General features: G+C 41.2%; 1 protein-coding gene across 1 annotated transcript; it reads right to left on the reverse strand.

Annotated features, from left to right (window-relative positions):
- Nucleotides 1-163: 163 nt before the first annotated feature.
- On the reverse strand, nucleotides 164-12,022 carry arhgef38 (Rho guanine nucleotide exchange factor (GEF) 38). Its single transcript, XM_070856180.1, has 14 exons — nucleotides 11,679-12,022; nucleotides 7,072-7,256; nucleotides 6,541-6,658; nucleotides 6,300-6,447; nucleotides 6,138-6,155; nucleotides 5,774-5,973; nucleotides 5,530-5,663; nucleotides 5,204-5,308; nucleotides 4,975-5,094; nucleotides 3,628-4,002; nucleotides 3,396-3,533; nucleotides 2,678-2,887; nucleotides 1,389-1,664; nucleotides 164-477 (listed from the first exon to the last, which is right to left on the reverse strand). Exons 1-14 carry the CDS (start codon nucleotides 11,893-11,895, stop codon nucleotides 295-297), a joined length of 2,427 nt encoding a protein of 808 aa, XP_070712281.1. The 5' UTR covers nucleotides 11,896-12,022; the 3' UTR covers nucleotides 164-294.
- Between the last annotated feature and the right edge of the window lie 3,195 nt (nucleotides 12,023-15,217).

Below are 15,217 nucleotides of genomic sequence, written 5' to 3' on the forward strand. Positions count from 1 at the left end.
ACTGAAATGCAAAAAGTGCTCAGCACAGTGCCCTATATTTTCCTACCATTATTTATATTCATCACAGATTATTGGTCCCATTGGTGAGCTCTCATATCTCACACATCACAATCATTTTAGAGATTTAACATATTCAACATTCTTGCTGTTACACATCTGATAATATCTAGTGATACCTAGTGCAATTTAGACTTTCTTAAAGCGGAATTGTGATGTGTTTTACAGTCAGGACTTGTTCAACTATGTATTAAAGTAAGCAGGGTTCTTTAAAATGCCACAGGTTGGTTTTGGGTCTCATGCATAAGACATCCTGCCAAGGTAATTAGCAGGGACATATCCCCTCTGTCCGTTAGCCTCAGCTAACCACCAGCTCTTGTTGCCTCCCACGTCAGAGAACTGGAGGATGCGCACATGCTGGTATTCCTGCAAGGTCAGCTCCTGGTCACAGCGAGCTTGAAATGCGTACACGGCATAAAACTGCGGAAAGAAACACAAATCAGACACGCTTCAATGTAGCTGATCATTTTTCAAAGCAAATCTTAATTTGCAGTGACAATGAAATGACATTTAAGTGTTTCCTCCTGTAAGTCCAGAAGGTGGCACTGTAATTTAGCTTTCCGTGAGGACGGAGCGTTACCACTGGTCTTAATTTTCATTGGCTACAATCTATTGACCCATGTCAACATTTTATCTTTTAAGACCAATAACTGTGTCATAAAATGATGACTGCATATTAGGTAGATATAAAAACAAGTAAGACAAAGCCCCAGAGTGCTGAAGCCAGAGTGACAGCGACGTTATCATGTAATGTAACTCACCCTATTTCATTTCAATGCAAGCCAGACAGAGACACTGTTAAGCTATCAAGTGTGCTGCCACAGCCCTGACAGAACTTCTGCTCATCCAGTCTATATAACTGCACACCTCAGTTTTACTGGCCCTCTGTATTAACAGCCCTCATATTTTACGGGTGGACTGTCATCTGTGGAGGAGACGCACGGTGGCTTGGACACCCAGTTAAAGTTAAGGCTGTTCTGAGCTGTTTTATTGGAATTATGGGGTTTATGTGGTGTGTGGTTGTGTGTTTTTTTGGTAAATATCTGCTTGGGTCATTTCAAATTACTTGTATGTGTCTAAACACACACACACACACTTATCCACTTACATATGGTGGTATATACTCTTTCTGCAACTGTTGATTTTGCAAAGCTTTCAAATGACATTAATCTTGACCTTGCCTGCTCTAAAGTTGGAAACCAAACTGAGCAAAAGAAAGGAGATCAAAAAAACAAACCTGTCTCCATAGTCCTAAGCACTGCAGTATCTTAAAATGACACCCATATGGTGCAAGACCAGCTCTGGAAAAACACATACACATTCACACACACCTGCTGAGCCTCACTGTCCAGCGTGTCCTCCAGGTCTTCGGGGCTCTCTGGCTCCCCCTGTAGTCCAGAGAGGGTGGAGCTGCTGTCGGTGGTGTTGAGGTTGAAGCTGCGCAAGCTGCTGCTGCCACTGCCTGACACAAACAGGCTGAGATCGTCAAAGTCCTCATCCACCATGGCAGACGGCTGCTGCTGTTGCTGCTCTTTGGCCATCTGGCCTGCCCGCTGGGAGTCCCTCAGTGGGTTGTACGGCTTCAAGAATGTGGAGTAGACGTAGCCCTGTGTACCTAACAGTGATGCAAACGGACATTCTGTCACGATGCCTGACCTCTGAGTCATTTTTAAGTGTTGAGAGGAGGAAAAAAAAAAATCCTCACTTTCCTCAAGTGTCATCTAGCCATGCAGATATTCTCGCCCTTTTAACAGCAAATTGTTACAGAACAAGCTGTTCTCTATGAGACATTTTCCTTTGTCAATTAAAAAGCTGCTTCATAAAGATAAATAGGTATCATTTCTGCAGGAGAAATGTGTGTTTAAAAGTCTAATTATCAGCTCGAGCATTTGCTTACACAATTTTAAATGCATGTGAGTGAATTGAAATTGTGTAAATATGAGACAAGCATATTCATGGTGTTGATATCAACAGAGGAATGAACAACAACTCTCTGGGAATGCTTGTAATCCCAGAGGAAAAGACACGTCTGTGAAGAATGTACTTCATACCAAGAAACATGCACCCTCTCTTTTTTTTCTAGAGCTCATAAAAACAGAACTTGTTATTGCAGAGTACAGAGAGAGACACGCAAGCAGCATCTCTCCGTCCTTGTTTCTGAATACCCAGAGGGAGAGGCTTTGTACTCTAAGTAACACTGCTTACAACGCGCAGCGGTTTTGCTCCAAACAAGACATTGAGAGCTCAGGTGCCTCAGCGAGACGTAGAGGGGAGATGGAGACAAGCTATGGAGTTGGCCCTGTTGTGAGGCAACCATCTCCAGAGGCAGGCGAAGAAGTACCAGCAACCATGACATCACAGGAGCTCCGGGGACTGATTCTTGTGTGCTGACTTGTCAGTGTCAGAAAGTAAAGTTTGGTGTGACTACACAACCTCAGTCATGTAATAGATGCAGGTGATTTCACAGAGGAATGTGTTTTAAAGGAGACCTATACCGACCATACCTGCAGATGATCTAGTATGATAACTTCATTTACACTGTGTGTCTTACTAACAGAATGCGGCAAGAGCTACCTCTGCCCCCGAGGGTCTTTGTCCTTACGCATGCACACACATACACACACTTGCCTCCAGTGTGAACCAGCCAGCGGCTGCTGCTGCCTAATGGGTCGGTGTCCTCCAGCAGGGCTACCAGCTCTCCCTCCAGCAGGCTGAGGTCCTGCTCCTGGCAGCCATTACACTTCCTCTTCAGCTGGTACAGGCGGCTCACTGGGTGTTCTGCCAGCAGCCAGGCGCGCTGTTCCTCTGTTTGATGTTGCGCCTCCGGCATCTGAAGGACAGCACGGCACAAAAGTGTGTTTGTGTAATTATTTGAAGTGGGCCTGGTGTGTGGGCGCATGTAGGCAAGTTAGGCATGGAGGATATTCTAAGGAGGGTGAAAGGTAATAAGGTCCTGGGGAGTTTCAAATAGATCAACTCACACGTCCAATCACACTCTCATATATATAAAGGTGTACATGCATATGTGTACACTTGTACATACGTATAGATTAAGTCTCATGGGAATGATACCTTGTGGGGCTTCGAGTTGCCAAGTGCCCCAGTTAATCACAGCCTGAAGCAGGTCTCTGTGTCTGCCTTTGATAAGACTTGCAGCAGCTCATTTGTGGCTTGGAATTGGTTCAAAACATTTTGAAAGACTCGCAGGAATATGTTGGACTTCAGTTTTAACATGGATTCATGAGAACCAACATAGTACAGATTGCAGGCTATAATGTATATTTTTTTGTCTCCAGCTGTGAATATTCAAAATATCTAAATAACTTCCACTTTCTTACCGCTATTTTCTTGTCTCGTTGTCTCTCAAAGCTGACTTTTCGCTCCATTAACTTCTGTGCGTTATCCTTGACAAAAGTCAGATTGTTCAGCTCATCCATGATGCTGTTCTGCACTTCAGCAATGTTTGATAGTGGAGCCTGAAAATGTAAATATAACACACTATAGTTTGAATATTAACTAGACAAAAAATAAATTCTTTCTAATAATGTAATTTATGTGTGGGATACTCACTGGTAGCTGCTGTTTGGGTGGGGCACGTAGTAGTATGCTATCCATCAGCCCTCTGAGCAGGGCCACCAGATACACCACACTGTTGGTCAGGATTGTATAGGCCGCCATGTTGAACCTCTGCAACTCCTCCACTAGCAAGGCATTGAGAGCTTCATAGTCCCTCCTGGCGGGACCAGACGGGTCTTCTGACACCAGTGAAGAGGAGGATGGTGTGGTGGATGACGAGGATGAGGATGAAAAAGAGGAAGAGCGCTCCAGGCGGCTGCAGTAATCCAGCAATTTGTCATAACGCTTCTGGATGAGCTTCTGTGGGGCTGTGAACATGCCTTGCAGGGAGGAGAGTGGGGCGAGGACCAAGCGCTCTATGCCTTCTTTCTAAAGCAAGAAGTTAATGAGATATCCAGTGTTAGTCTTCTCATTTTCATTAGGTTTTTCTTTTCTTTAGGAATTGTGTACACATAAACAGGTACTTCTAGCATACATCTGTGTCTTTTTACATAGCTTTTCAAAATGATGTATGATCTATTGAATGTCTTGTTTTTAGTATGCAGCAGTGTCTCTAATTTGCAGCAATTTTCTCTGAGGGAAAACGGTAAAGTGCGCCTTAACATTAAACTTCACTGCATAACAACAGAGCTGCTACAGGTCAGTTTGCATGCACACAAACAAAAGGTAGTGATGTTGTTCAGCTTACTGTAAGACTCGGGCAGACATAACATCTCATTTATCATTGTGTGGTGCATGTAATAGGTAGTACTATACGTAAAGAACTCTGTCTTCAGTGAAAATACTCTGCTTCCCGAAAGCATCTATCAGTTACATCTGTCATGTTTTGATTATAGCAGACACAATGGAACCATTTTCAGGCAAAATAAGTCTGTTCCTTTTTCCTCTCAGAGTACACGTGCCTTTGTGTCTACACTTATTTTGTGAATCTCATCACAGACTGTGGTTTGAGGCGCTGCTGCAGTGAAGAGCTGCTACACAAAGAATCTTATTCAAAGGTGTAGTTATTGCAGAATTGGCAACAGTGCAATCCACAGAGAGAAGAGGGTGGGAAATGGAAGGTGGGAGAGTTGCTGAAAGATCTATCAGGAAGGTTAGGAGCATAAAAGAAGAGGACTAATATAATAGACAATAGGCAGGTAGCTATGGGCAAAGATGATAGTTGGATAGTGGGAGGGTGAATGAGAGGTCATATGGGAACAGGACAGCAAAGCCAGGACAGATAGAAATGTAGAAGATTCAGGGAGGGGAGGTGGGAAAGGAAAAGCTGACAGTAAACATAATTATGTCCTGAATAAAAATAGTAACATTTTTTGTTGTGAAGAAAAAAGCCATACTTACAAAGTGCTTATATGGGTCATTTCCATTAGTGTGCGATGAGCCGTTTGTGCCATTTTTGTTTGGCTCCTTGATGATGTTCTCCATGTCCTCAACATTCTGAACAGCTACAGACACCATCTCCTGCAGAACAGACATCAAGAAAGAAAAAAAGTCTCAGAAGGTTAACAGAACATGTTAGACCCCTTAAAACACACATATTTTGTAGAGGGACGCGTTAACATGTGCCTACCTGAGTGTACTGCAGGTAACATTGAACATTCTTGACCAGCAGCCTTACGGCCTTCTCCAGACTCCTGAACAGTTTCTCTTCTCTATCAAATACTTCGTCTCTCACCTACAGAAGGAGGGATATAAATATGTTGTCTACATAAGAGCTAAATGTGAATGATGCCTTTGCCTTTACTCTAAATGTCAAAATTTTGTTTAACATTTTTAAACTGTCAAGTCCTCAAGACTCGTAACATTTAACCAATGTATCTTTTTATTAATTTTTTATCACAGTCACAATGATTGTTGACTGAACTGTTTCTTTTTCTTTTTGCTGCCAGTTTTTACCTGTGGTTCAACTCCAGTGAGGATTTTGAGATATCCAGCAAACCTGTCTCCTTTCTTCCGAATAGAGTGGATGTTGAACTTGTGTAGTTTGCCCCTTAATGTGCCTTCATCCTCCAACCTCTTATATTTCATAACTGAGAATGAACAGGAAAATGGGACCAAAATGAAAGAAAGAATTACATTTAGATAGAAGTGGCATAGACAGGTACGAAACAGTGAACCTGGCAGTAAAATCAAATCTCACCTATATCCTTGCGTCTCTTGAACTCATTGATGTTCACATTGATGATCTTGGCAGCAGTGAATGCCTCCTGCAGGGGCCGATAGTCAGGGTGGTCTTCAGGTGTGGCCTGCCACAGCTCCCCAAGCAGCAGCGGGTACTTCATGATCCTCTGGACTGGTTTGATGAGCAGTGAACCCATGTCCAGCAAGTTGGGTTTCCCTCTGTGCAAATAAGTACGTTACATAGAAAACAATGATTAACATGAATGGTTATGATGCACAGAGCAAACCAAAACAGTTAATTTGACACAATAATTGAGAGCTATATTTTACAAAATAGCTAATATGGAGGTCATATATTTTCAATGCCATTGAAGGGTACTTACTCTTCGTCATAGATTTTCCTGTTAATACAAAGAAAAAGAAACAGTCACCAGAGATTATACAAACTAAATGTTTAGACTATCAGGGAAGCTATAAATTAGAACTAATTTGAAACAATATGTAATACATATAATAATAAGTGACTTGAGGTGTAACTGACTTACTTCAGAGCTAATATACACGTGGTGAAATGTTGCTTTATTTCTTCTTCTTTCTCATAGGATTTGAGCGATGTGTTGGCATCATCGTGATGGTAACAGTAAATCTTATATACATCTTCTAAAGCTGCCTTTGCCTGGATGAATACATCGCCTTCAAATAGAAATGAGAGATGAGATGTTTCTTCTGATGTAAACCAGAGCAGCAAAAAAAAGATATTTTGACAGGAGTCAAAAATGGCATTACCTATGACAGCTGCCTCTGGATCGGGGTCAGCCATCGCCTCATGCAGTCTGTGAAGCAGCGCTGCAGATACCTCACACAGCGTCTCCATGTTGGTGAACAACCTGTCTACATCCACAACCTCACAGAGAAGAAGAAAACTAGACTATAAAATTATGTGTTTGACATCTTGAATGCAAATGAAATAGTCAAAATCGGCTTATAGCTCATTTTCTGTCAAGATATTGATTGACCAGAATCTTTAATCATCTGTTGGCCATCCTTTCTTTGAATATTACAATGCTGATTATTAGTTGTAAAGATTCCCCAAAGTAATCATGATTTCGGGTTACTGTTATGTTTGAGGTTAATGTTAATGAATAAGTTCAGGTCAGACAGCTACTTGAGTCTTGAATGAAATTTTAATTTACGATAATGTTACTATGTGAAAATAATGATTCCTCTTTTGTTGCTGTTATATATGTAGATGTTGGTGGGATTGACGGCACATTTAACCTGCAAGAGACTTCACTGGCGAGTCTGAAAAGCATCTACCTGTAAATTTCGTAGAGGCTGGACCACCTCTCTGATGCACAGCTCCAGGTCTGTGAGATAGTCCTTCTCAGTCTGCACAAGCTCCTGAATGACCTTTGCCCTGCGGTTCATCTTCCTCAAACGGACTTCCTCTGGGTCCAGTGCTGGAGACGAGGGTGTGGACAGGTCATGTGGTGTCATTTTCTCTGAAAAAAGAGGACATCATGAAATTATAAAATAAACATGAGTTTTGTCCCTTTTTTGGGTGTTCTGCAGCAATCACAGCATCTGGTCTAATGAGTCCCAAATGTCGTACAAGGATATAGAAAACTGATTATATTGTGAGTGCACCTACATTTTGCAGTAAATTTGCAGTTAAAAAAAAGAAGATGTTTTTGCCAGCAGATTAAGCTGTCTGTGGCACATTTGCTTTTTCTAAACTGTTGGTAAACACCCTGGCCCCCGTGGGCTGTGCATGCTTGGAAAAACCTACATCTCTTCAAACATATCCACTTGATGCCCCAGCAGCCATTTAGATCACCATATTTCACGGTGATCTAATTATTTTGACTCGAGCGCCAAAAGGCCTCACTTAACATGCCAGTCAGGCTCACTTCTCCTTTTTTTATTGCTCCGTTGCCTAATCAGTCTGTGGCTGCTCTGTGCTTTGCATGGCAGGCAGGAGTGTGTGCTCAGGGAAGAGGGATGCTTCCTTGCTGCCTAATTGACGCCACACACCACTTCCTTCTCCGACGACTGCAATGCCCGTGTCAGGTTACGGTCCTAATCGTGGCGCTGATGTAATGCTACAGCGTGCTCAGGCATTCCATCTGCTCAGACTGGGGGTGAAAGGGGGGGGGGAGTGGCACACGATGATAAACACACAACTACATATGCAATGACACACACACGCAGATTCACATAGGTGTGCATAGGAATATATATACACACAGTCATGCATGCATTTACAAACAGATTTACAACGCCCATCGCAGCTTGCTCATTTCACACACGTATACACACATATGCATACATAAACACCCAAACACAGAGGTAAATATGCATAAGATTTGTCTAAAAGAAGTTCAGCTCAGTTTAAGTGTGTAAAATATTACCAAAACATATTTAGTGTAACATATTACCCAAGGCCCATTCAATACTATACATATTAATAATGATTGTTCTAGTTATACTCTTTGAATTCTTACTTGGCATTTGATTACAATAGGCAAAGCAGGCAAGAAACTGAGGAGAAAGAAGAGAGAAAGTAGGGCAGGTATAGGGATATTCTTCTTTTTTCTTATATTTACTCATCTTTTCATTTCTAAAAGAAATCTCTTATTTTTTTTGTTGGAGGCAACACGAATGATAAGCTGCAAGCAGATGCCGTGAAAGCCTCTACAGTGCTGCAATGAGGGAAAGGTACAGTAATCAGTGGTTTCCTTTTGCTGAAGCTGAGTAGAATGGGTCATGTGTTTCTGGCCAGTGAGCAGGACTCCCTCATGAATGCAAACACTGTACAGATTGTGCTCACACGTGACTGACTCCGGCAGAGGTATGAGATCTGATCTGTGTGCAACACTGCATACAGTTACAGCTTACACTTTTCCGAAGATTCAGAAATAAAATAACACCTCCAGAGGTGTATCAGTTCATCAAAAACTGAGCATTGTAAACGTCAGTACAGTCGGTCTATCAGGTGAAGATGCAATACTGTCCTCCCCAGTTTTGTTTTCATCTCCTCTGAATGATTGGCTAAAAAATAGGTGAAATTGATAAAAAAAAAAAATCACAGCTTTCCTCTGATACTGGCTTCTTTGGATGTTACACAGTAAAATCATGTTTGGTAAAGTATAGCCTACAGTACACCACAAAACCAAACTGTGCAGTCATAATCCTCTTCCTTCAGCAGTTATTAATTAACTTGTCAATGCCTGATAATACTTAAAGAAATAGACAAGGTTATCTGGTATATGACCCTACTGAAGCTTGGGAATAAATCTTTCTCACACCGTTTATTGTGGAATACGATTTTTCATTATAGGAGCATTAGAGAAGCTGTTTTGCGGGCGGAAATGTTATGTAAAAGAACTATCACATTTGTACTTCAATAGTATCATGAAGTGTCACGTGTCTACATGGGCCTTCAGTGTTTGAAAAGAGACCCCAGAATCGCTGAAAGCCTCCACCCGTGAGAAAAATCCCCTTAATGATACGTCAGGTGAGGTGTCTTGGTGGTCATAAGTGAATTCTGTTTTTAATCTGGTTTCAGCTTTTTTCATATAGCATCATCTTTTTGCACCAATATTGTCTTGTTATTGTACAAAATCTTCATAGGAAAAATAACATAAAGATTCTTTAAAAAGCACAGAATTCTGTATGAAAATTGTCCCATTCAAAGCTGGGCCTTAAAAGGTTCCTCCCCACTGACACATTCACAAAGTTACAAAAAATAAAATGTATGAAAGCCTATGCAGCAGATCTCAGACTGTGCTGAGTGCATTATGTTTGGTGAAGTATGGTTGCCGGCACAGGAGTTCCCATGAAAGTGGATACAGCGCCTTTCACTGTTCAGCTCATTGAAAGCGATCCAACAGACAGCCCAAGAACTGAATACAAGGCACGGTGTATCATGTAACGCCATCAAGAAAGCTGACATGACAGACTCTCCTACACAGCAAAGAGCACAATGGGGTTTTAACACTGAGAATATCTGGATAAAGGACACAGCAACTGAAGAAAGCCTGATCATGTCATATTTAAAATATCGGCTAAAAGTATTCATTTTTTCCTCAGTAAAGCTTCACGTTTAGCTTATCAAGTATAGTTACCTTTCACTGTGTCTAAAATATGCCACAAAATATTGAATGCCAGCTCAAGGTGATACACACTCACTGAAAGAGTTCAGCCCTCAAATGACATATACTCACAACAAAGTAACCTGCTTCATGCATGATTCATGAGGTTTATTACAGTCCCTTAATGTGACTTTTGTGCTGGTAAATCATTGTCAGACCTATCACATTGAGTTACTGTAAATAATTCGACATATTGATGTCACGTTGCCATGGTTCTGTGGCTCCACCAAACCTGTCTGACGAACATATGAGAACTGACTGTCGAGCAGCAACTCACATGTTTCCTCTTTCAGTGAAGTCATCGTTCTGTCAATATTTGCAATGGTAATACCACTGTAAATATGTAATAGTGCTAGTCAGGTATGAGGCTAAAGTCAAACAGGGTGGGGGATTGGTTTACTCAAAACATCTAAGTGTTTTTTAACAACCCTGCCTGCCATGATGCAGGTTGGTCAAGAAAACAGAAAGTACAAAGGAGTAGAAAGTGTCTCTATTTTGAGTAAACTGAGCCGCTGCTGATAAGCCAAGTGTGTGTGTGTGTGTGTGTGTGTGTGTGGGCGGGAGGGGGGGGGGTACCTGTACTGACTGGACAGAAAATGGCCAGAAAAAGTTTTTAACCAACAAGCTGAGGATAAATTTGGGGAGTGAGGACATTTTAGCCACTCTTTACAACTTCAACGGCCTGTTTTAAAGTTATGACTACATTTAAAGGTTAAGTCTAGAATTAGGTTAAGATTAAGGTTACGATGAGGGTAAAGGTTAGTCATTTAGTTGGGATTGTTAAGGTTAGGGCGAGGGGCTGGGGAGTGCATTATGTCAGTGAGGTGTCTTCACATGTATAGATTTACAAGGATGTGTGATATCCATCTCACACATCCATTCTCACCAAGTGAGAAGTAGGTTATGCTGTTTAACAAGCTGCCATTAGTCATTTTGGCATGTGGTGCATATTGTTCACAGGAAAAGGAACCCAGGAACAAGTGGTGAAGAAAAGCCATCATACTTTTGCTAATCTTAATTGCTAATCTTTTGCCCAGTCTCAACCCCCTGCTGACACAGTGATGTAGGTCATTTTGCCTGAAGAGCAGCATTCCCAGTCACTGACAGCACTCTAAGGACAGGTGAAGCCAGTTTTTCTGAAATGTTGAGATGCTTGTGTCAGTCAAGAAGACAACGTCAGCAGTTCTGACAAGGCAACAAACAGCAGGATTAATGGTATATTTTTTGCGACTATTTCTTACTCTCAGGATCAAATGCTGCAAATTGTCGTTTTAAAATGCTGTAAAATACTGTTTCTGACATATCTTGAGACACTTTACAGAAAAAAAGAAAATCTGTAACTCCTCCACATTTCACTGATGTATAGGTCTTGTTTACTTTCTGGCCTGGAACACTTCTGAAGCCACTCCTCTGTGCCTGAGTTAGGAGCGCAGTTTGCATATGTGGCTTCATCCCTGTGGGAATATCTCCTGCTCAACACATAGTAACACAACAGGTGCCCAGTATCCAGAGCTGTAGAGCAGTGGATACTCTATATGTGTATGTGTATGTGTATGTGTGTGTGTATGTGTGTGTGTTTGTTGAATTTCTGCCCCAAAGCTATAGATTCTGCTCCTACAGTCCATCTATAGTGGACAAATAGTCCTGCTAGCCTGTGTGTTATCAACAAGTTTCCAGTTGAGTTGAGACTTTTCAGACAGAGAGTTGGCTCACGTGTGTATACATTGTTGCCATAGTTTTAACCCCTGGGGAGGTCATTAGCTGGTATACCTTTAAGTTTGGCGCTGTACTCCGTTTTGTCAGACTGACTCCTCCTCACCAGCGTCCCCAGGTTGATATCTCCTTTAGCAGTGTCATCCCCCACAATAGTGTCCGTCTTTCTCCTCTCCAGGTAACGCAGGAACACAGGCCGGTTCCTCCTCTTTATCACTTTCTCCTTCTCCTTTTCCTTCCCCTTCTCAGTCCCGCTGGCCTCGTTGGGATTCATGTTGAGGCCGTCAGCTCCCTTGGTTCTCTCAGACCAGTCAAGGAGAAAAGAAGGGGAAGAGAGAGGGACAGGAAGAGGGAGAGAGAAACAGAGAGAGAGAGAGAGAGAGAGCCTGGGAAGTGCAACAGGTGTAATGTTCACTATGCACTGGCTCCCAGCTCTGCACAGGTAATCTAGCTCCTCCCTGTGTCTACCTGTCATGAGAGCTATGTGGCCCCACCTCTCTGCTGCTGTGCTATATGCTGCAATGCTTCCCTTTAGACTTTTGTATTCATCCAGGGAGAGAAAGTGCTGGGTATACTTTCTCAGACATATATATATATTATTATTATATTATTTGATATCTTCTTTTCTCTCTTACTAAAACTAAAAGTCTAAACGAGATTTCACGGAGACACTAACAATGTGCCAAATGATAACAAGGAAGTATTTATGTAAATGGCCTGGGTGCTGTAAATCACATTTGGCAATACAGAGGGCTAGAAATGACTTACCAAATCAAATAAGCTGAACATTTCATGTGCACAATGTACTCTTTAACTGCATGAAAAAGCAAACCTATCAACAAGTCTAAGCCAACATTGAATATAGTAAGTGGATTCAGCAAGTCTTTGAAATAAATGAAACAAATTAAAGAAAATCAACATGCACTGCATATACTGCTTCAGCAGAGTTCAAGGACACGATACGAGTTATGCTAATATGTGTTGACAAATGGCTGTCAGGTTTGTGGTTTTTAGTGGTTTCAAAACAAGAGGAGTTAAAATGTTGAAAATCTAAAATTTAAAACGTTTTTTTGAATCTGAAAGCAGCCTGTAGATCTCCGATCTGGTTAGACTTGTAATTCATCAACAAACATGCTGCAACAATGATATCTAGTCATAGTAACCAGATACTGAGTTCCTTGCCAGGACAATGAATGGATGCATTTCCTTCCCTTGAACCACAGGTAATGAGGCCTCCCATTGTGTTTTCAGCACACTGTGCAGTGTGCTCATTGCACACCTGTTTGACTTCCATTAAACTACACACATGCACACATATGGTTCTCCACAAGCCACCTGATCATCAACACAGGACTGTATATTTTCAGTATCTCACACATCATCCTCAACATCCGTGTGTGTATTCATGAAAAAAGATTAAACTATCAAACTATTTGCTTATTGTCTTCTCTGTTAAACTGCGTTCAACAATAACAGATGTCAATGTTAGCTGTATTACGTAACCAGCTGGACTTTGTAAAGTAAACAATACTGAACAATCACATACACAACATGCTACTTAGTAAACAAAGCTTGCATGACATCATGTCGCCCAGGGCGTGGCTTTACGCTTGAACTTTGTACCCTTCAAATGAATTCACACCTAAGAATTAATGTTGGAAAAGGGAAATGTTGTCATTAAACTTATACAGCCCACAGAATCAAATTCGGGCAATTATTTTCTTAATTCATCATTTGGTCATACGAATGTGAGAAAATAGTGAAAATATCCATCAAAATTTCCCAGAGAAGCAAAGATCTCAGACTGGAGAGGCGAGAACCAGAGATTGGTTGACATATTTCCTTGATAACTGAATTAAATCATTAACTGAATTTCAAAATTGTTGCTCCCCGTTGATCAACTAATCAGTTAATCAAATAATTGTGTCCTGTTTGCTTCAGATTCCACACAATGCACTTAACATGAAATACAGTAGTCAAACAGACACAATACTGTCATTATTATAAAGTTACGTTTGTGACCACTTGCAGAAAATGATTCAGTCAACAATTAAACATAAATATTTTCTTAAAGTAGTCGACAACCTGGGGGGGGCACCGGATCAACAGCTGGAAATATTCAGTCTGTTTGCTTATCAACTCCTTGATAATAACCGAATATGGTAACTGTCACCACGGCTCGTTTCAGAAAGGTAAAGAGTGAAACACTGACGCACTTCCTTTGTGCCGTAAATTGACTTCACTTTCCTGGAATATCGTACAGACAGAACTGCATAATGAACGCGAGGCTTAAAGAGAACTAATCAGACACTGGTGTCTATAGCCATTACAATGTACAAGCTCCCACTTTAAAATGAAGTACTAAAAGAAACATGTGCTATTTTTCAAAGCTTGTTTGGTGAGATGAAACAGTAAAGAGTCTTATTTGTTTCAGTAGCAGCCAGGGAATGTTGCATCAAGGGACAGCCAGGTGAGTGAAAAGGGAAAATAAAGACAGCTCTCTCTCTCATGCCTGAAACTGTCTCACAGCCACAGACTTTTACTGCTGGCCACTGAGGCACCATCACTTGAGGAGGATTGGTGAAGTGTTCTGCTTTTGGGAAGAAACTGAAAGGAGAAGAACATATTTGGCTCTCCATCCAGATTTTCCAAATCAGTAGAGGTGCTAAAACTGATCAATTAGACGTTTTCATCATCATGTGTAGTCATAGCGCTGTCCAACTTTTAGGTTTACGGCATTAAATATTTTTTCTTGTCAACTGCATCGAGATTGATCTGTTGGCTGAAACACACAGATTTAACAGGATTTTGTGCCCTGCAGAATCCAAGCTCTTTGGCAACAGCATCAAAGCCAAGCATGCGCTTTAAGATTTTAATAAATCAGCTTTTTATGGCAGCTGATATGTTTGTAGTTTGCTTGAACAGAGACCAACTTGAACATCACTGAAAGCGCTTCAAGGTCGATAGGGTGTGTGTTTGCTTGTGGCACAATGGATACAAATGGACTTTGATCTTATGATGCATTGTGGAGATTACTACAATAAAATCCTTAAGGTAGAGCGGTGCGATATGACGATATAAATTCTGCTACAATAGAAATTCCTCTGTCATTTCCTTATGTTGTTTATTTCATTGTCTCTAATTACCTGAATGTCTTAAAAGTACCATCATTTTCATATACTCCTCTTACACATTTACAAGGTCTAATTTCTGAGTGAGTGATAGTTTGAGTGTGAAAGGGTTCATCCTGGTGTTGGGATGTGCCAGCCTATAGTGTAGTATTGTTATCTGCACAAAATGGCATGTATTGGGTTATGCAATCTTGTCATATCACTCAGCCATAAATGCATGTCATAAAAACAAAAGCAGTGACATTGACTACAGTGACCTTTGGGGCTCTTCACAAAATGCAGGCCCTGCTCTGAAAGAGATAATTACCACCACTCTTAGTTATCCATTGAGAAGGGAGTAAAATGTTGTCAAAGTCAGGTTTGCTCTAGTTAGGTAGTAACTAATACCATCATGCTTTTGGAAATTAAAGACTATTATATTTTCCTTACATAGGGTAGAGATATCTATGTTCTCATTCCTTGGAC

This window comes from Pempheris klunzingeri, chromosome 3 (genome assembly GCF_042242105.1).
Source record: "Pempheris klunzingeri isolate RE-2024b chromosome 3, fPemKlu1.hap1, whole genome shotgun sequence".
NCBI classification, from domain to species: domain Eukaryota; kingdom Metazoa; phylum Chordata; class Actinopteri; order Acropomatiformes; family Pempheridae; genus Pempheris; species Pempheris klunzingeri.